At 39.7% G+C, this 23160-nt stretch overlaps 1 protein-coding gene across 2 annotated transcripts in view; it reads left to right on the forward strand.

Annotated features, from left to right (window-relative positions):
• Positions 1–23160, forward strand: part of LOC126366215 (venom dipeptidyl peptidase 4-like) — a 62794-nt gene that overhangs the window by 27415 nt on the left and 12219 nt on the right. For both annotated transcript variants that reach the window (XM_050009241.1, XM_050009242.1), the window contains exons 3-8: positions 2477–2627; positions 4364–4552; positions 6096–6190; positions 6989–7066; positions 12041–12299; positions 14105–14274. In XM_050009241.1, coding sequence (XP_049865198.1) covers positions 2477–2627; positions 4364–4552; positions 6096–6190; positions 6989–7066; positions 12041–12299; positions 14105–14274 — 942 coding nt within the window. The remainder of the gene's footprint in view (positions 1–2476; positions 2628–4363; positions 4553–6095; positions 6191–6988; positions 7067–12040; positions 12300–14104; positions 14275–23160) is intronic.

A 23160-nucleotide genomic window follows, 5' to 3' on the forward strand; every position in this document is an offset into this window, starting at 1 on the left:
ACGTTGTGTTCCTTAGTTTGGTTAGGTTACATTGCAGGCTGATCATTCGATTGATCGAAAGTAAGACGATCCGCGCTTCGGAAGGCACGTTAAAAGTCGGTCCTACACTAGCTAGGTGGGTTGACGGGTCGGGAGGGGCAATTTTTACATAGGGAAGTTAAGCCGTTGGCCCCGGTTACTACTTACTGATGTATTTGAGTACGTAGTCGTTATTTGATTCACGTCAAGCCTTTGGCGGCTCAATAATAACCCTGACACCAGCGTTGATGAGGTTGGCCATCCATCTCGCAACCCACACGATAGAAGAAGAAGAACACATAGCGAAGGTATCATTGCAGCTTCTCCCAATCTGTAAAGCCGGGGAAAAGAAGTTGCAAGGAAACCTCGGCACAGGGCCCTAGACCTTCTGGAAAAAGACATAAATTATTTACTTAAGTATGTAGTTACATGAATGAGGTCAGGGCCTTTGGCTGTTCAGTAGTAAACCTGACCCCAGGGTTGTTGAGGTCGGTCTTTAATCTCATATAACCCACACGAGAGACGGGAAGAAGTCTAGTGCGTGGGCACTTATCTACTTTTTTATCACCTCAGATGTACTCGTTATCAGGCTCTAGATAAATGAATCACAAAATAAACACTACATACTAATAAACTAACGCCTATTTCCCACTAGGTAAGTAGAGACTATGAAATTCCATTTGCTTCGATCCTGAATCCTGACACACTTCTCTTGCTTCCTCCACATTCATCAATCGTTTCACGCACGCACGTCTCAAAGTATATCGTACTGAACCTTTTCTAAGGACATCTACAATTTGGTCAAGTATCCTTCTAGGTCTTCCTCTGCCAGACGTACCACCAAGCTTCGCTTTATACTGCTTTCGTAATTCTTTATAAATACTACGTTATGTAATTACTATAGTGTTATTAAACAGTGTCCCGATAACCTTATAAGATAACCTTGAGTCCACAAAAAAATGGCGATGAATTTCATTGACCATTTAGTTCACAATTTTATGAATTTAGTATTCGTTGACCGATCTTCGGGTGTGGTTCGGTAAAGTTTTTATTCAAAAGAAATAATACACAAAAGTGTTCATTACATTGCTAAAATTTTCAAGTATTCTGATATATTTTTTTACATACTTACCGTTTATTGAAAAGACTTTATTTCATTTAGAACATTTTGAAATACATTTTCGAAACGTTGGCCATATTTTTACGGCAAATACTGTTGGACGTAGTGTAATTATCATTGTAGTATATGACTAAGTGATTTGTTTTGGATAAACATTACTTGAAGTGGTAAGATTCGCATAATAATAATAATAATTAATGAATGGACTCCAACAACGGACAAAGGCCTCCGTGGTCCAGTGGTTGAGCGTTGGGCTCACGATCCGGAGGTCCCAGGTTTAAATCCAGTGGGGACATATCACAAAAAACACTTATACAAAAAGTAAGATGATCCGTGCTTCGGAAGGCTCGTTAAGCCGTTGGTCTCGGTTACTACTTACTGATGTAAGTAGTCGTTACATGAGCCACGTCAGGGGCCTTTGGCGGCTCAATAATAACCTTGACAGCAGGGTTGATGAGGTTTGGTAATTCAACTCACAACCCACACAATAGAATAATTTACGGACGTGCGTGCCCATGGAGGGAACATGACAGAACTTTGAAGATCTGAGTGCACCAGGAGTTAGTGAAAGTTGTCAAACGTTTGTGAATCCGTCCAAAAAGGTTGTTCCTCCAACGAGCATGATAGTCTTACCATATCTCATAATCCCTTTATGGGAACGCACATAATTTTCGAGGTTATTAGCCTTGCCTCGTTAACACGATAACTCAGCAGTTTTTTGCACGGTATTGTTAACGCAAGTTAATTTAGGTATCTTTTTTGTCAGATCCTGTTTTTTGACTTATACCCTGCGCAAACACAGTCACTTTTGGCGCATTCAAGCGAATATTTTATTGAATTAAATTCAATAACTCTTAATTATACACAAAAGAAAACATTTCATACTTAAATAATCACAGACAATCATAATGTATCTGCCTATCATCTCCCTAGCGTTATTCCGTTTCTCACAGGGTCAGTTTACCTAACCTAGAGATTTTACAGTTCTAGTTTTATACAGAAGTGACTGCCTGTCTGATCTTCCAACCCGCGAAGGGAAAACCATCCCAATGAAGGTTAGATCACATACCTCCGAAACTAATTTTTCGGGAATGTGGATTTCCTCACGATGTTTTCCTTCACCGCTGAGCACCTGATAATCATTTATAATCCAAACATGAATTAGAAAACAAATTCGACAATTATTGATTTAGGTCTGTGCTGGGATTGGAACCTGCGACTTTATGAGAATCTCCAACTGGGCTATAACGGCTCCCGTGGTCCGTGGTCTCTGCCTATCCCAGCGGGAAACAGTATGTGTAGACGTCTGAGGACTATTAAACCCCATATCACTTACAGGTGCTGGTCGCGACCAAACGGAAGAAGAGCTTGGTGTACGTCATCGGAGGAATAGCTATGGTGGTAGCCATTGGAGTGGTCATAGCACTCGTTGTCCTACTGTCTGGCAATGAGGGAGGTTCGGCTGAAGACCTGATCAACACTACTGAAGGTAAAAAAGAAATCAAGAAAAGCGTTAGTTACACTTGCCAATCTATCCTGCCCGATGCGCCGAGGTCGCGGGCGCGGGGTTAAAGAACGTGTACTCTATTAAAAAATTGGTGGAGCGTAACCATGGTAACCACGACCTCGAGCGAGTTGGTGGAGAGTAACCATGGTAACCACGACCTCGAGCGAGTTGGTGGAGAGTAACCATGGTAACCACGATCTCGAGCGAGTTGGTATGGAGTAACCATGGTGACCACGATCTCGAGCGAGTTGGTGGGGAGTAACTATGGTAACCACGATCTCAAGCTAGTTTTATAGTGTCGGTTTTCCCAATCTCGGTGTGACCTTGGCGCTTCGGTTTCGGTGGATTGGGTAGTGTAATTACCGCTAAAGGCAAACACAACACACTGTCAGACACCCTTTAATTTTTACATTTTATTTTGTAATTTTTTTACGTATGTATGCATTTCTGTTACCATCTAACTTCTAAACCACCTGTCCGAATTTAACAAATAAGGTTTCACTAGAAGCATGTCAATTATCCGGTGGTTAAAGGCTATGTGACGTCATTCTAAAATCCACGTGGCGCCCTCTAGAGGACATAACCTGAGGACGAAAAAAATTTTTTAAAGGTATTGTGTTGGGTATTAAATGAAATAGCTTAATTCGCACAAATCAAACATGTACATATTACTAGCATTTTCTTGCGAGTTTCTTTGAATTTACTCGATAATTACGTTGAATTGATAACATAACTGCTCAGACATGTTCCGGATATGCTTTATCTCCATCTTGTATAAAACACGTATCAGAAGCACGTTATTTGAATAAATAAGACCTCAAAATATAACACACACTTTCCCATTTATAGTATTAGTATGGATCATTGACTTTTATAAGGAATCTAAAATCGATTTGCTATCCTGTTCCTTACTTAAATTAAAGAAAAATATTAAATAATTTTGTGAATGTTCGTTTGGCAGAGTAATCTTTGACCATTTAAGTTTATTAAATGTTGTTTTATTTTTTTTAAGATTTATTTCTCTATTGTTTCTTTATTTTATGTAAATTTTCGTCCTTTGTAGCGTAAATAAATTAGCGTGTTGTGTTTGCCTATAATTGGACGAGCACTAGTCCAGCATATACTTGTATATACTTAGGTTAAGTTACGTGTAAAAGCTCGCGCCCAACTGGGCACCCTCAGGCCTGTTGTCTTAAACTTTGTACCGGGTGAGAGCCTTCAGCGCTCCCCATTTGTCCGGCTAAGTAGTTAATGCCATCTGCGGCAAATCTACAATAAGTCACGTCAAAAAAAAAAACGTGTGAAAGTGTTTTTGTCTGTTGGCAAACCTAATAAATAAATAAATAAAAAATAATACGATAAATAATAGGACTTACGATGATCAAATTGGAGATGTCCTTAGAAAAGGTTCAATACGATCTAGTCTGAACCGGCGTGCGTGTATGAAGCGATTGATGAGTGTGGAGGAGGCCAGAGAAGTGTGTCAGGATCGAAGCAAATGGAATTCTATAGTCTCTGCTTACCCCGGTGGGAAATAGGCGTGAGTTTATGTATGTATGTGTAAAAAATAATAAATTAATTAATTATTAAATAAAAAAATATATAAATTAATAGAGAAATAAATAAATGAAAAATAATAAACGAATGAATGAATTAATAAATAAATATTTTTTTGACACAGTCAAATACCCTATTGAGTGCTATGCATATTCCATCAGGTCCCACGCCGATAGTGGATCCTTCAACCGCGACGACGATAACGACAACGACCACACTAGCACCTGAAACCCCTGAAACACCACCAACAACCACCGAACCACCGGAACCAGAAGACGATTCCATACCATTAGAAGACATCATCAATGGAGTCTTCGCTTTGCCTTCCTTCAGTGGCACTTGGACTGGAGGTAACGTATTTTTTTTTGGGTTCACTGTGGTCCTGTCATTCACCGGCTTGCTTCTCAAACGGGGAGCGCCGGTTCGAACCTCGGTTTCCCCCAATCAGCGCTTATCGCTATCGATCCACTAGGTTCGATTAATTCTTTCAAATATGTTTTCTTCTCAGACGACTCCCTGAGCCGAGGTTCGCTCCCAACTGGGCACCATCAGGCATGTTGCCTTAAAAAATAAAAAAACCGGTACCGGACTTGCACCAATGAGTTGAAACAGTTGGGTCGAACATTATACACGACGATACGGCTAACCACCTATTTTGGTTTAACGTACTCGGTGAGGTGCTTGGTACTTAGTTCATCTTGCGATGGATGTATCTCTGACTACACCAATTTGGAAAATCGTGAGCTTATGTTATGAAGTATGAAGGCATCAAGGGAAATTTTTAACCATACAATAAACCGAGAGTAGTACTTTGGAATACCGTACTGTCGATCAAACAGAATGGTCTATGAGAATGTTATTTGCAGCTATTGCTTGAGAATAACACGCATCACTGATATTACGAACAGACGTACCTGTTGGTACTTTACTGTCAGAAATTCACTCATTTTTATTTATCGTCGCGTTGCCTTTGCGAAAGAGTAGAGCGCAAAGTTGAAGTATGAACTATTTGCTCACACTTGTATGGCGCGCGCGTTTTGCGTTCACTTGGCCCTTCCAACCTCTTTTTTCTACTCCGTGGTAAAAACCTAATAAGCTCATTTTGCATGAAAACATTTTGATGTGGATTTGTTCAATCATACTTCGAAACTAATTGAAACTCTCGTGTCTATTGCGAGGTTTTGTAAACCAAAATCTTTTTTGAGAGGTTTAAAGGTAATGTTTATATTTGTTTGAATGCATCAAATAAGCAGTTGAGGGACCGTGTGACTTACCTAAATCGTAAGGTTACGGGTACGAACCTCGGGTCGTATTTTAAACCACTTGTTTTCGAGGTTTTGGTCATAAATAAGAATTTAGTATATTTGCATGTTCACCGTCACTGGGAAATGGGGAAACTCACATGTGCGAAAATCAAATATCTTTTACTTAATAAAGATGGGAAGGATTTTATGTTTTACTGTGACGGCGTTATATAAATGTGGGATATAGAAATAACACGGGATATTTTAAATATCTTTACTCCTTATATTTTAATAAAATCCTCTAACCCGACCGACATCGTACCATAGACTCCCTTCTTACTTTTCAAAACTGCCTTACGTCCCATTCATTAACCATCCTCCTTTCATACCATAAACAATCAAATTCCCATTCATTATCCTTCCATAGTATTCTCACTTTCCTACATAAATTCACTATAACATTTCAAAGTCGTAACCTATCGTACTTCGCTTCTAAATTTCCTTAAAAGAAAAAAGAAACTACTGTCTATATTTACGTGTTTGTTCAAAAGTAAATAGGCCTTACTCACGCATATACACGCGGTAGTGTAGGTAGATATGAATTATGTTGAATTACTCGCATTATATACGTGTGTACAAATAATTGCAGGAAACGAAGTATTATTCCGGAACGCGAATGGCGCCCTAGTGTTGTTTGACGTGGACACTGACAGCACAACATTGCTGATCTCCAACTCTTCGGAGGTAATAACTTTTTGCATATTTTTGCAGTAGTGAAGGTATAGGTAGGGAGTAAGAAACAGTGAGATAAGACTGATATGTGGTGTAAAAGACTAAGATTGAGAAAGGAATGTTAGGTTCGTTTGGACACGTAGAGCGGATGAAGGATAATGGAATTGCGAAAGCGGTATATAAAGCGAAATTTGAAGGTAGGGCTCGCAGAGGAAGACCTTACATTGACCAAAATGGATATCTATGTCCTGAGAATAGGTTTAGTACGATCTACTCTGAACCGGCGTGCGTGTATGAAGCGATTGGTGAATGTGGAGGAAGCAAGAGAAGAGAGTTTGTCAGGATCGAAGCAAATGTAATTCTACAGTTTACCCTGGTGGGTAATAGACGTGAGTTCATGTATGTAAGTAGGTATACTTTCTAATATTATACATGACCTTAAGAGCAGCATGGATACCTTGTCCACTAAAACGGATATCCTAGATTAGATTAACGGAAATCAGAGAAATCACTTTGCGAGACTGGTCTTTGACTGATTCACGATTGAGTTAAAAGAAATGTGATTGATTTCTATTTAAGTTATGTATGAATTTTAATAAAAAAATGTAATAATAAGTGCGACATTTTGTCACGTTTTTCTATGACGTCGCAGGTTCCTTTTTCATACAAAATCCATAGGTAGTAATTTCGAGTTTTGACGTCTAGTAAAAAGTAACTGATTTGACTAGTTGAAAATTACCCAATTTATCTTTGATCTAAGAAACTACCCAATTCTAATAGGTTGTTAATAACAGAATTCTCCTTTCACAGATTCTTCAACAATCTGGACGAGTAACTCTTCTGTCGCCGGATCGTAACCATGTGGTTCTGGCGTATGGCATTCAGCCGGTAAGTTTGTTTTGTGTTGACCATTTTAGGGTAAGCACATTACTTACGAGATCAGGCGACTTGATCAGGGATATTCTCTTCGACGTTAGTATCTGTCATAATTCATTGACTATTTTTTTACGTGATGTATAGTAGATTTTCCTCGGATAGTAAATGGGCTGGATGAATGCGGAGCGCTCTCCCCCGGTTTAAAATTTAAGATATTAGCATATAATAAAGAATAATATTACGTATAGCTCGTGGCGCAGCGGTAAACGCGCTCGGTTTGCGATTATAGAAGTTAAGCAACTTGCGCAAAGGCCGGTCATAGGATGGGTGACCATAAAAAGTAAAGTTTTCATCTCGAGCTCCCCCGTGCTCTCGGAAGGCACGTTAAGCCGTTGGTCCCGGCTGCATTAGCAGTCGTTAATAACCACCAATCCACACTGGGCCCGCGTGGTGGTTTAAGGCCCAATCTCCCTATCCATCCATAGGGATGGCCCGTGCCCTAGCAGTGGGGACGTTAATGGGCTGGTGATGATGACTACGTATAAAACGGAATTATCCGCTCCCCACCAGCGGCTGAGCTAGGTTTACCGAGTTTATCGGCTTTAGCCTAGTGCAAGAGTTACACACAACTAATCTTGTAAGAATGTCTAATAACAGTTAAATATGTATACCAATTACAAAGTAACATTAAGAAACGAATTAATTTTTAAGGTTCCGAACCTCAAAACGAAAAACGAAACCCTTTAGGATCACTTTCTTGACAGTCCGTCTGTCTGTCAAGATAGTTTCTATGACCATCTAATCATAGGATTTCGACATTGAAATGACGCAAGACCTGCTAATTTGGGTTTGTTTGATTATTAATATACTTTATTGCACTTAACACCTAGTTACATTACAAACAAGAAATGGAAATTTAGAAGGGTGGACTTATTTCTAAGAGAGATCTCTTCCAGCCAACCCAGAGGTAGTATTAGAATAACTGCGGAAGAATAAAAAGAGGTGCAATATATTAAATACATTATAATAATTATATCTACATATAAAACCTTAAAAAAAATGCACAAACATGCCTAAGCCTCTATAAATATAATACACATATATAATATACTATACCTACATACATAATATGATTATATTGATTTGTTTTGATTTTTACGGCAATTTGGCAATTCGAAACCCTTTGTGCGCGAGACGGACTCGCAATTGACCGGTTTTTTTGTAGTATTGAAATATTTAGTCAATTGATACCACGTGGTTTCTAGAATTTGTGCCCGGTTAATGGCAAGAGGCTCGCCCCCTATTAAGTGGGACTTAAACATAGCTGGCGAGGAATGGGTGTACTTAAATACTATACACGGGTAGGCCTACCCTTTCGGGGATGCAGGCGATGCAATGTTAATAAATATTACATAACAGTAGTATGAATTGTCTTGCGTTATCTTAGTCGTCCAATAATGTGGTTATCACACAAATGATAGCATTATCAAATCGAGATTATCACTAACTACTTTTATTATGGCTTATAAAAACATTTAGATTTACATACGTAAGGCATTTTTGTGACAGATAAGTAAATTTATTTTTTTATAGGATTATCATTATCACGAGGAATTTTAATTTTATGGTAATAAATATATTTAAAATCATCATCATCTCCCTAGCATTGTCCCGATCTTCACAGGGTCCGCTTACTTAATCTGAAGAATTGACAGGTTCGGTTTTTTACAGAAGCGACTGCCTGTCTGACCTTCCAACCCGCGAAGGGGAAAACAGCCCAATACAGGTCATATACCTCCGAAAATACATTGATTTTAACTCGGTAAATATAAAAGTAATGAAGAAGAAGGGGAAGTTTTAGCCACATTGAAAAAACGTAAAATTGCATATTTTGGGCACATACATAGACACACCAGATACCGCATATTGAAGGAAATTTTGGAAGGAAAATAGATGGGAAACGGGGAAGGGGTAGAAGGAGGACAAATTGGCTGGATAATATTAAGAAATGGACTGAAAAGCCGATAGGGTATGGCAGTTTTAGAAGAAGAAAATATAAGTCTTATATAAAAACAATTAGACAGATGCTTAAGGATTTTCATCTACTTTCATAATAAAAAAATAGCACCTCGTTCATCGTCATTTTAATTGGACATAAAAAAAAAATCTTTCCTCGACATTTTTGTAAGACCACAAACAAATGGGGAAAATGTTTTTATGTATCATTCTGCTGTACTCTTCCGGACGTGTCAAATTTTTAGGCATATAATAAGGAATTACAATGTATTGAACGGTAACTCTCCGCTCGAACATAGTTTAGTCTTCAATCGTATGCCTTCAGTCGTCACACACACAGATGTGCGTGTACGGTAACGTCAATGTGTGGTGTCCGTGTAAAACGAGGTTGTTTGTATGAAGTGTCCGGGGTGTGCTTTAGGTTAGGTAAGCGGACTCAGTGAAAAACGGGATTACGCTAGAGAGATGATAATCCTGCTGTACTTTTTTCACTTTAACCTACATACATACATACATACATAAACTCACGCCCGTAATCCCTAATGGGGTGGGCAGAGCCACAAGTAATCAAAGACAACTTGCAGCCACTGTTGATACGATGTCGTAAGCTGGATATGATGAACCTTATGGTGATAAGGGATCAGCCTATCGCCCATAACATTAGTCCATCATGTTAGAGGACACAATCCCTCTGTCGATTTTTACGACATGCCCGGGAAGACAAGCAGCTGAACGTTTTCTATGTTTTTTATTTGCTCCCAGAACAGCATAGAAGCTTTAACCTACTTATCTATTAATACTTATAGACACGTAAATCATTCTCTGTCATTCCTTTTCACCACGCTTATTTCTGCGACTGATCTATCTATTTGTATGGAATGGAGCGCTAAGTTCATTTGCTTTGAGATTCCCCTTAAGGAGTAGACTTGGTAAATAAATCGCGGAGTACCTTGTACGTGATCTCCTTTATAAGTAGGCTTTTTAACGACTCTTAGGGTACGGCTGCATTGACGCTAGAGGGTAAAATACAAAATAATATCATCTTGTATAATCACTAATCACTTGTAATTAAAACACATAATGGCGTTAATTCCTGCAGACGCCATCTAATTTTATTTTTTTATACCTGTCATTTTCTTATCCGCTGAAAAAGAAAGGGACGGGTAATCGACAGGCATAAAATTTATGGAACACACGTCAATTTAAAGCAGAAATCCAAAACAACCGTCTAAAAATTTTACATTGGTCAGTAGCCCGTCAGAGTTAAGTAGACAGCACGTCAAACGGATTGCATACCAGCGAAACGCCTATTTTATTCTGGGTTATTAATTCGTTTTAAAATTAACTTGTTGACAATCATCCGTCCCTTTTCTTTTTTGCGGATAAGAAAACGACGGATATAACTTAAAATAAAATTAGGAGGTTGTCATGTAATTAATAAAAGATTGTATCTTGTTACATGCTCTGTATTATTATTTACTTCAATCACAATTATCAAATTACAAATATATAGATCGAGCGTCTACACAAACACGAGAGAGAGAGAAGTCAGAATGACAGCTCAAAACCGCGGGCGACTATGGACGCGTTCACGAAGGCTGCGTTCACGTTACGTCCGTGTCAGAGGTGTCTGCAGGAATCGAGGCCAATACCGGGTTCTTACCGCGTCAAATAAAATATGAAATAAAAATAATATAATATGAAATATCGGGAGTCATATCCCTGATTAGCGCGGTAAGAACCCGGTATTATGTGTTTTAATTATGATAATAACCGCGTAAACCTCAAACTAATCACTCGTTTGACGTTGACCTATTAAAAACAGCCACAACACGATACCTTAAGGTCAATCTGCTTCTATAACCATTTTTTGTACTTACTACACAGTTTAATGTTGTTCTTTTTTGGTAAGTAAATGTGTGGTCCATTAAATAAATGTGTATCTATGACTTTACTTGATTGGTAGTTTTGCATAGTTTTGGATACGAAAATAGGTAAATTTTGACACTACTTTTTGTATTCGTATTACCACAGATATTATTATTAGGAAACTATGTATCATCATCATCAATTAACATAATATTATACATCTATGGTTTCAATACTAAATTGTTTTGGTACCTACTACTACTGTCTGTTCAAAACTATTTTCCATTATATTATTTATTCAACTATCTTGAAATGATAAACAATATAATAAGTACAATACAAAAATTATTTATTGCACTTATAATAAATATTAAAAAATAAACAATTATAATCGGTTAAATAGGTCAACAGGCGGCCTTATTGCTATGGTAGCAATCTCTTCCAGGCAACCTTTAGGCCGTTTAAATCTTATAAGCCTTTACTCTAATTACCCTATGGTATAAAAGACACCCCATCGAAAAATATATTGTGATGGTTATACGTAGCCGCTTCAGTGTAATCGCATCCTTAAGCCTGAAGGGGGAATTGGGCTAATTAGGATCTTTCCTCCGATTGGAGGAAGAGGGTCATTACTCTTATTGAATAAAGAATTCCCTCTGTCAAGAGTGCCAAGTCCCTCCGACTTTTCATACATGTTTTCCAATTAGTGCCTTATGTTCATAGTCTTTGTACTTACCATGACTTCTCATTGAGAGTTAGACAGACAAAACGGTTCACTTAACTCAACAACGGCCTCCGATCTTTAGGGTTCGAATCCCGGTGGGGACATAATCACACACAACAAACACTTTATGACCTCTAGTTTGGTTAAGACATTGCGAGCTGATCACCCAATTGTCCGAAAGTAAGATGATCCATGTTTCGGATGGCACGTTAAGCCGGTCCTGGTTACTTACTGATGTAATTACGTTGTTGTTATATGAGCCGTGTTTATGTCTTAGGTGGCTCAATAGTAACCCTGACACCAGGACCAAAGGTTAGCAATCCACTTCAGAACCCACATGATAGAAGAAGAATAAACTCTATTTAATCTCGTTCCAGGTCTACAGACACAGTTTCAAGGCGCGGTATGCAGCTGTGGATATTCTGACTGCTACCTCAATAGCAATCGTTCCACCTGTAGAAAATACCACTGAACTTCTCCAAAACTTCATCTGGGGTCCTTCAGGAACGTCTTTGGCGTTTGTTTTCGAGAATAACATCTACTATCAAAGCAGTTTGACCAGCGAGCCTGTACAAATTACAGTCACTGGAGATGATTCCGTCGTCTACCATGGAATCCCCGATTGGGTTTATGAAGGTTAGTTATTAGAATAATGTATTTTATGTTATGATCATCACTACATCCCGTGGTAGCCGTGGTGGACACCGTGGTAACCCAGGTGGTAGAAAGCTTGCCTCTCACTTTGAGGTCGCAGGTTCGAATTCAGCACAGGCCTAAACCAATATACAATAAAAGAATTCATGTTTGGATCATAAATTATCATCACATGCTCAGCGGTGAAGGAAAACATCGTGAGGAAACCCACATTCCCGTGAAATGCATTTTTAGGAGGTATTTGACCAATCTGTATTGGGCTGGTTTTCCCTTCGCAGTTGCTGAAAAGTCAGACAGGCAGTCGCTTCCGTAAAAACCAGATCAGTCAAATCTTCAGGTTAGGTAAGCGGGCCCTGTGAAAAACGGGATAGTGTTAGGGAGATGATGATGTAATAATCACTAGGTTTTTCACTAACGCCGTATCAACCATTATAGACGGCGATACGGCTCGCCACCTATCACGTTGGTCTAATAGAAAACTCGGTGTGGTGTGAGTACTTAGTTCATCTTGCGGTGACTCTGGTCTTAAACAACAAGCATACACTACTATGGGACAGGTAGAATCACGAGTACCATTCTGTTAAATTATGAATTGTGATATGAATTCAAAATTAAATATAAAAGTCCATATTATGTGCCCATTTTACGATTTGCGATTCAGTTATAATAGGGACATATTATTATCATGATTCATCAAAAGTGGCCTTTTTGGCCCTCCAGATCTCATTTAGAGCAAAACTTCTAGCTTTACAGTCATGGGCAATATCATGTACCTACCCACTTTAGAACCCTGTCGCATTATCATATTTGACATTTAATGAAACTTACGGTTTGATTTGTCAAAAAAGTTAATGTGACATGGTTTCAAAGTGTATACATATTAGTACTCGTGACCGTACATGCCCTAACTATACAACACTAAGAACACAAACTCTACGCGTTAGGTAAAATATGGGGCTTGCCCGTTTCGTTACTTCAAGAACTATGTAACAGAATGGACACAATGAACATGTCACCAATTTGTTACCATCACCTTACGCTCATGTGATGGCAGCAAAACGGGCAACGGCGAAGTTGGGTTAGATTGGATAGTTTCCTATGTCAGAGATGAATTATGAAATTCTGATTTACTAGACATGATTTTTGATTTAAGTACATGACATGATTTTTTGATTTCTCAGATTAACAAAAACATTTTATTTTTTCTATTTACTTAACTTATTTATGAATTTTAATCAAGAAAAACGTAATAATAAGTCCGACATTTCGTCACAATTTTCTATGATGTCACAGTTTTTTTTTTCATACTTTCAAAGTAATTTCGTGTTTTGACGGTTAGTAAAAAGTAACTGATTTGACTAAGAAAGTAGTTGGAAACTACCTTATTTTGCAGAAATGATTCCCATTAAATAAGTAGGGTTTTTTATTTGTTTTATTTGTGTGAATGTAATTGAAGTTTGAATGAATTTGCCTAGTAATAACGAATAAGCATTTTAGCTTATTACTTACAAGATTAATGATTACCTAAATGATAAAAATGTCTGGTATTGAATGTGTTCCTGTAGTTATTAAATAACTTGTAATGTAGGGTACATAACATTAAATTTAAAGATGTGTTGCTGTTGCAGTTTCTTGTCATTTCTTCTCCTCAGCCATAACACCATGCGAAATGACGTACTTAAATTTAAAATTGTTACATTGACCTTCAACAAGTGTATCCAAAATAATTACGTTGAATAAATGATTCTGATTTCTGAGCTTAATCATTCTTATTTTTTATTCTCTAGAGGAAGTATTCGGCTCGAACAACGCTATGTGGTTCTCAGCTGATGGCACTAAGCTGGCATATGCGACCTTCAACGACACTGAAGTTCGAATCATGAAGGTCCCTCACTACGGCATCCCAGGGTCCACCGACTGGCAGTACACTGAACATAATGAGATACGCTATCCTAAGGTGAGATAAAAGGATTTTTTTTAATTTAGGGGCAGGAAAGATTGAAGTAGGCAAGGCGATTTTTTTGTAGGTACTTGCATCATGGAGTCATAATTAGGTTACGTTTTTGGAAGTCTTAAGGATTATATCGCTTTGTTTTATTGGTCGAATCAAGTACACGCTATGGAAGAAACCTTATGAGCTTTAGACTACTTTCATAGCATCAGCAATCAAACACTCAATCATGTACTTATTTTTGTTATTACACCCAAATAGTTTGCTTTTGATAATGCTTTACATTTTTTTTTAGGTTTTTTCCTTATTTATTATACATGCAAACACATGTTCAACAAAAATGTTTAACAAAAACCAGAAAGGTTTGTACGTACACTTAAGGATTCATATTATAAAATATTATCAAGACTTAGGTACCTACATTCAAACTAAGATCACATAAAATTAAATAACGATGTGAAAACGTGTTACGAAAAAAATTAAAACCAAAGATGTTTGTTATAGTAAACAAGACACTGAACGTATTATAATAATTATACTAACACGTTTTACAATAAAACTTAAGGCATATAACGAGGAAATAGAAAATTTTATACTTTTAGGAAATGATTTAGTTTTAATGATTTTCATATATATGTGACAAGTACTTCAACACATTCCTCAGTAATTTAACGGTAACAAAGTGGTAACACTTACATCATCAAAGGGCTAGCAATGGCGGCTTGTCATAGGACTGAAAATACGTGGTTTTCTTATACCATCCCTATACCTACCCACTATCAGTTGCAGATATACGTAATTAATAATGAAAGTAAGGTTCATTGTACCTAATAGGAAAACGATACGATATATCAGATTATAGGTAATAGAGAATCAAGTGTCCAGTATCTCTGGTATTCGATAATTGCATCATTGTACTCTATTTCTAGTTAAGGTACAGAGTTTAGCCATAGCGTATGTAAATACAAGCACACGATTGCATCCCAATTGGGGTAGTCAGTGGTGCATCCATCGCAAAATGTTACACCGACGTGATAGGTGGTGGCCTATGTCGCCGTGTATGTTAACGTCACATAAATTAAGTACCTACGTGGCGGTTCCCATATCTTATTGTTCATTGTTCCGTTCGTTAGTCCAATGTAGACATAGGCAACATCGCGGGCCGAGTTTTATGAAAGGGTGGGTTTGATGTGTCAACGTATAACATTAGCACTTTGGAACAGAGCTCTCTTCGAGGAGGGCTGTTCGAATAGTTTTTGATTTAGTTACCTAATGCTTTGTTTTTTAAATTATAAATATTTTATTAGTTAACATTTTGTGACTTCATTTGAATTAAAATTAAAACAAAATTTAAAATAGGTTAACTAGTAATAAATATTATCAAATTTTAAAGTAATTTAAAATAAAATTAATAATTAGTTGAATCCGAAAAAATTCAGGAGGATATAAACATTTGAAACAGAAAATAGGTACTCATCATCATCAGCCGTATGACGCCCACTGCTGGGCATAGGCCTCCCCCAAGGATCTCCACGACGAAAATAGGTACTATATTGAATTAATAAAAAAACCCGGCGTTCGAACATTCCCGGTACCAGATACAGTGTGCAGCGCGCATGTTCCGTCCGTCGCGTCGGTCGTTGTTGTCTGTTCTACTTATAATATCTTGAATTGAATTAATAAATTGAATTTAGAATACAAAGAACAATATTTTTTATTAATTTAAGTAAATAAATACACTTCTCATCAAAAAAATCGAAACACTTCCGTTTTCATTGTTTCTGTCCGAATTTAACACAAAAAAGAATTCATACGATGAAAAAAAATACATAAATGTATAGCTGGCAGTTTGGCCATTACAGTAATAAGCGAAAATTCAAAATTCAAAATTAGAATTTCATTTGTTTATCTTATAAACGAAATGAATCACTGTTTTGAGACAAATGTGTGTTTAGGGTTGGAGTACATTTAGCGTTTAAAAACTAAAAATTGGCGCCTATCCTTAAACTTTTTGTTTTTTATTTCAATACTGTGACTTTGGGACGTCTGAAAAAAGGTTTTTTTTTCTAAAACGTATGGATACTTCGCCCACAGAAGCCGCCCAAGTTGTGGCATTGCTGGATTCTGGCCTTAGTCAGCGTGTTGTGGCTGCAAGACTGCATCTAAGCCTGTCATCTGTTCATAGAGTCTATAAACGTTATCGGGAGACTGGTTTGTTCACGCGCCGTTCAGGATCTGGCAGGAATCGGGTCACTTCTGAGCGAGATGATCGATTTATTGTAACAACTTCTTTAAGAAATCGACGCCTTAACGCTTTTCAACTGCAGCAGCGGCTTCGTGTTGTACGAAGGGTGGCTGTAAGTGACTCTACAATTAGAAGAAGGTTGAAGGATCGTGGACTGGTACCGCATAAGCCAGCAAATGGGCCGAAATTAACTGCAGACCATCGAAGAGCGCGCCTTAACTTTGCACGTGAGCACCTAAATTGGTCATACCTACAGTGGAGCAAAGTTCTCTTTTCTGATGAGTGTAAAATTATGCTGTATGGTAACGACGGAAGGAACAAGGTCTACAGAAGAGACGGAGAACGCTATTATGGAATGGCCAGCAAGAAGCCCTGACATGAATCCCATTGAACATCTGTGGGATGAATTAAAGAGACGAATTCGAGCAAGAGATCCTGCCCCAGAAACACTTAGCCAGCTGCAAGATGCAATCCAAGAGGAATGGGACAATATACCACAGCATGTGATCGTGACTCTCATCCGATCGATGAAGAACCGTATGGAAGCAGTAATTAGAGCTCGGGGAGGGAATACAAGTTATAAAATAAACGTTTTTTAGCTTTTTTTTTCATTTACGTGTGTTGTTTTATCCATTTCCTTTATACTCCATACGGAATAAAAATGACTCATTTAACAAAATACGAAACCTATGAAAAATTCATTTAAATTTAGAACATTAACATTAAGATTTGATAAGCTCATATTACTCACTATTAAACGACATTTAACATTTATTCCTAAATGTACACATTTTTCTGATAATCCTGACAAAACGTAAACTTGCAAGGTGTTTCGATTTTTTTGATGAGAAGTGTATTTAGCCAAGACGATATCTAACGGTATTTACCTAATTAGGTTTGTTTATGACTATGTTATCTCTATTTTAATGTTTAATTAGATAATCAGATTATTTTATTTACTATTAATTATTTTATTTTATTTTGGTAATTCAATTTAATTTTCCATTTGTTTTGTTGTTAATTGAAACTATTTATTGTAGACCAGAAGAAGGTAGGGCTTTACAAATTCTTATAATTATGTATTTTACCAGTTCCGGCGTACATTCATAAAATAATTAAGTAAGTTGGTTTGTATATTTTTTCCGTGATGTAGATTTGCCGCATATGATATAAACACTTGGTCGGACAAATTTGGAAAGCTGAGGGCTCTCACCTAGTGTTCTATTTATAGATAACCTTGTCTCTAACCAAAATGTTAGGTACATTTCTCACGAGCCAGTGAGAGTGCATAGGAACTGGTTTGGCTCTGTGCCCGTTGCAGGGCTGAATGGCCAGTAAACTGGTGTGTCAATGAAACGACAGTAAAACGCTAACTGACTTTTATTGATTTACCCACATCTTACACATAATCACTATAGCTACCCTACATATCCCCCAACCAAATATTTGAACCCCTTGAGACTTAGATTAAATAACAATAGGTAGGTATTCTTAATTGTTCTTTTTACTTTTAATACAATCACGATTCATAGCCCTTAAAGCGCGCGCGGAGAGAATGGGCGGCGGAGACTGCTCCACGGTTGAGCACTTGGACCGGACCGGCGAAGACGCACCCTCGGCGTCATCATAATCAGAACCGCCGGCGTCATAGGACTCGACAGCACCGTCACCGCTGCCTGATGGGCTTCCCGTTGTCCCCGCGCCGCTATCTTTATTTTCAGCGCCGTCAGACGACTCGGGATTCTCTATTCTGGGCTCCATGCTCGTGCGCGACAATGAATAGCGACCTGCGCGACTGGGCACAATTTGGTCTTGATGCCTACGCCACTCAGCGCCCCCGCTCATCTGAACCTTGTACGACACGGGTCCTGTAACTGCTGAGATGTGACCTTCTGACCACTTGTCCCCCTCGCGGGTATAGTCGCGCGCGAGCACGGGCTGACCGACCTCAAACGTACGGTGGTGTCCGCCGGCGGCCGCCACCTGGCGGGTCTGCCCGGCGCGCACGGTGTCTGCGACGTGCGGCCGCAGCGCATCGAGGCGGCCGCGCAGCCTCCGCCCGATCAGAGCCACCGCCGGGGACACCCCTGTCGTCGCGTGCTCACAATTTCTATACTGAAATAAAAATCGACTCAAGGCAACTGAAGTGTCCTCGCCCTCGTGCATAGCCCTTTTTACGGCCTTTTTAACCGTCTTTACCGCATTTTCTGCTTCCCCGTTTCCTTGAGGTCTATACGGCGCTGAAGTAGTATGTTTAATTAAATTTTTTATACAATAAGTTTTAAATTCTTCCGAAGTGAACGGCGGTCCGTTATCCGTTACCAGCTGTGATGGTAGGCCAAAACGCGCAAAGATGCTACGTAAAGCCTTTACTGTCAATGATGCCGTAGTACCGTTCATTTGAATCGTTTCGATCCACTTTGTGTGTGCATCGATCACGATCAAATAACGTTTGCCTGCACAGTCAAAAAAATCCGCATGTAGGCGTTGCCAGGGATGTGCTGGAAATTCCCACGGGTGGAGCGGCGCGCTGGCCGGGGCGTCGCGCACAGAGCGGCACGCCAAGCACGCGCGGCTCGTCTCTTCAATGTCTCGGTCTATGTTAGGCCAGTACACATAGTTACGGGCGATGTTTTTCATCTTATTCATCCCCAAATGTCCGTCGTGAATTTCCCTTAAGATATTTGCACGCAACCGCGGTGGCACTACTATTCTATATTTAAAAATTAAACAGCCTAACTCGACCCTCATCTCGTCTTTACGAGCAAAGTATGATTTATCCTCATCACAGCTAGTGGACGCCGGCCACCCGAACATAACATACCCCATTATTCTACTTAATACGGGGTCCCGCTTGGTTTCCGTAGCAATCATTTTACAATCAATCGGGATGGATTCCTCTACATAATTGAGGTAGTGAACCTCCGGAGTGGGCTGCCGCTCGTGGGGCAGGGGCAACCGCGACAGTCCGTCGGCCGGGCCGTTGTCCGCGGACCTGACAAACTCGATCGCGAAATCGTAGCCGGCGAGTCGCGCGGCCCATCGCTGTAGCCTACTAGCCGCCGTCTGAGGAATACCGCTCTTTTCCCCAAAAATATACGTGAGAGGCTTGTGGTCAGTGCGGAGCACAAAACGCCTAGCAAACAAGTATTGGTGATGTTTGGTTATACCAAAATATATTGCGAGCGCCTCCTTATCCAGCTGACTGTAGTTCCGCTCGGCCTGGTTCAGCGTCCGTGAGGCGCAGCTGACGGGCCGCTCGCTACCGTCGGGGTAGCGGTGCGCTAACACGGCCCCCACGCCGTACGCGCTGCTGTCCACGGCCATCACGAGCGGCCGCCCCTCCTCATAGTGCGCGAGCACACGCTCGCTCACTAACACCTTCTTTGCGCCCGCGAAAGCCTGCTCGCACCGCGCGTCCCAACTCCATCTGACGTCTTTTTTTAAAAGTGCGTGTAGTGGGTGCAAAAGTGTACTCAAGTTTGGAATAAATTTTCCATAATAATTAATGAGCCCTAGAAAACTCTTTAACTGGGTGACGTCAGTCGGAGCAGGCAGACCGGTGATCGATTCGAGTTTGGCCGGGTCAGGGTGCAAGCCCTCCTTGTTTATAATAAAACCGAGATAGTTTACACTCCGTTGTAAAAAAATACATTTATTTAACTTAACTGTTAATCCCATTAATCTTAATCTCTCAAGTACGGCTCGCAGATTGCGCAGATGTGTAGGGCGATCCCTACCTGTGACACAAATGTCGTCAAGGAACACGACTGTACCCGGTATCCCGCGTAATGTTTCCTCCATCAGTTTTTGAAACTGTTCTGGTACACACGATAGACCGTAGGGTGTGCGGCGATATGCAAACGTCCCTACGTGAGTAGTAATAGCCAGTGTTGGGCAAAAAGTAATTAGATTATTGATTGTTGATTACGACTACTTTTTGTAATCTGCAATCATGATTACAGATTACAAACGTAATAATCCTTAATCATAATTACAAAATAAGAAATTAAATCAAGAGTTTAATCTAGACATTGATTACAGATTAATAAATCTAAATTGTAATTTAGATTAATTGATTACATAATTTTACATATTTTCTTAATCATGTTAATTGAACAAAAACACGATCATACATCATATAGCATTGATTATTATAATTAAAGAAAGACGCAAAAATAAAAAATAAAAAAATATTTTAATTTAATTATTAATGATGAAATTTATGTTTATATCCAACTATATTATGTACCCTTGCACTGTGGCTGTATAAAAAAATCTTTTGCCATTTTGGACTGTCACGCTATAGGTAAGAATTTTAATAAAATTATTACTTAATTGGCAAATATTTATCAAAATATTTTATTATTTATTAAATCACATAATCATTGATTAATAACTACTGTAATCATGATTAAAGATTACATGTAGTTAAGATTGATAGTAGTCAAAGATACAAAGTAATCACGATTGATGTAATTATGATTACATTAAATCAGATTACTAATCTGATTACAAAAGTAATCGATTACGCCCAACTCTGGTAATAGCTGTGAAACGCTGCGAATCTTCGTGTAATAACACTTGTTCGTACGCATGTCTAAGATCGATCTTAGTATATTCCTCGCCGTTACTTAGGTTCGCGAACAGCTCCTCGATACGCGGCAGAGGGTAAAAATCACGTTTTAATTTTGGATTAATGGTTATCTTGTAGTCCCCACATAAACGTATCTCCCCGTTGCTTTTTATCACCGGAACTATCGGTGTGCCGAACTCGGAATGTTCCACCCTGTATATAGTACCGTCACGCTCAAGCCGCGCAAGCTCACGCTCCACGCGCTCGCGCAGCGCCAGCGGCACGGGTCGCGCGCGCACGTACACACCTGCACAATCTGAGAGTTGCAAACGTAACATCTTTTTGCATGTACCTAATTCTTCGCAACTGGCTCACGAACTGATCATCTTTCAACTCATTAATATTTATTTGTGATATTTTTAGAGCGCGCAACCAATCTCTTCCCAATAACGGTTTACCACCCCCCCTAATCACATACAAAATTAAATTCGGTACTGCTACGTTCTTAAATTTAACATCGACAGTGATATAACCCAGAGGTTCAATTCGTGCGCCAGCGTAGCTACGTAAAATTAAATTATCAGTTTGTAACTTATTATTACGAAATAGGTTTTCATAACACTGTTCATTAATCACCGATATACGGCTGCCGGTATCGATTTCGCACTCCAAAACCTCAGAGTTCACCGTAACGTTGATAAAAAATGGTTCGTTACCTTGCGAAGTGATGTTGATGTTATAAAACTCGTCCTCTGAATTTTCACTCAAATAATTTTGACGCTTACCGCTCGCACTCTCCCGATTGCACACTTTCGGACACATCACCCTTAAATGACCGCGTTGATTACATTCATCACAATTGTAATTGATAAACCGACACTTGTTCGCGCGATGCGCCTTGCCGCACCGCCAACATGCTGTCGGAGCGTCGGAACGGGGTGCGCAGGCGCCGCCGCCACGATCCGCGGGCGCTGTCCCCGCGCGCGCGCCCCCACTCCCGCGGAGCCCCGCACCGGCGCGGCGCGCGCGCACGGCGTGCAGGCCCTCGCCCGCGCCGCCCGCCGCGCCCCCCGCGCCTCCACCCGCGCTCACCGCCGCCGCCGCCGCGCTCGCTCCGCTGAGCTCCGCGTGCCTGTCGGCGGCTTCCAGCGCCAGAGCTAGCTCCACTGCCTTACTGTAATCGATATCTTTCTCGGCGAAGATTCTCGACCTCATGACGTCACTGGCCAACCCGGACACGAATTGGTCCCTAAGATCTTCCTCGAGGCGTCCGGCGAAGTTACACGTAGCCGCTAAATGTTTTAGCGCCTGCAAGTACTCTGTCAGAGTTTCGCCCGGTCGTTGTCTCCTCTGCCGAAATATATGTCTCTCGGCTATTTCTGAACGTTGTGGCTCGAGGTGTTCGGACACCAAGTCGACCAACTGCTTATAAGTTTTTTCCTCGGGAAGTTTTGGTGCACAAAGATCGCACATTAAAGCATACGTGGCTTCACCGACTACAGTAATTAACAATGACACTTTTAACTCCGGTTTTATTTCGTTGAGAACGATAAATTGATCCACTCTTCGCACGTAAGCCGGCCATTGTTTAGACGTTAGGTCAAAAGGTTCTATTTTACCGATCGGCATCGTACCAATAATAAATCACTATCGTCACTCGCGAAACAAACAATAACAAAGACACAATTACGCGTGATTCGTATTTTAAATATGTTTTTATTCGTATTTTAACCCGCTCGTCGCCAATGGTGTGTCAATGAAACGACAGTAAAACGCTAACTGACTTTTATTGATTTACCCACATCTTACACATAATCACTATAGCTACCCTACATAAACTAGCGATTATGTTATTTTTTTATAATTAATTTCGAATCCTTGTACCGTACTTTACCAATGAGTTATCCTAAATTCAATTTTCACTAACACAGTTGGCCGACCATTATAGACGGCAATACGGCTCACCACGTATCACGTTGTTCTAACAGAGATATCGCTGAGGTGTGGATACTCAGTTCATCTTGCGATGGATGTAGGTACCTCTGACTATGTGTTTTATGGTTCCGCACAA

The sequence above is a fragment of the Pectinophora gossypiella genome, chromosome 4, assembly GCF_024362695.1.
Source record: "Pectinophora gossypiella chromosome 4, ilPecGoss1.1, whole genome shotgun sequence".
Lineage (NCBI taxonomy): Eukaryota > Metazoa > Arthropoda > Insecta > Lepidoptera > Gelechiidae > Pectinophora > Pectinophora gossypiella.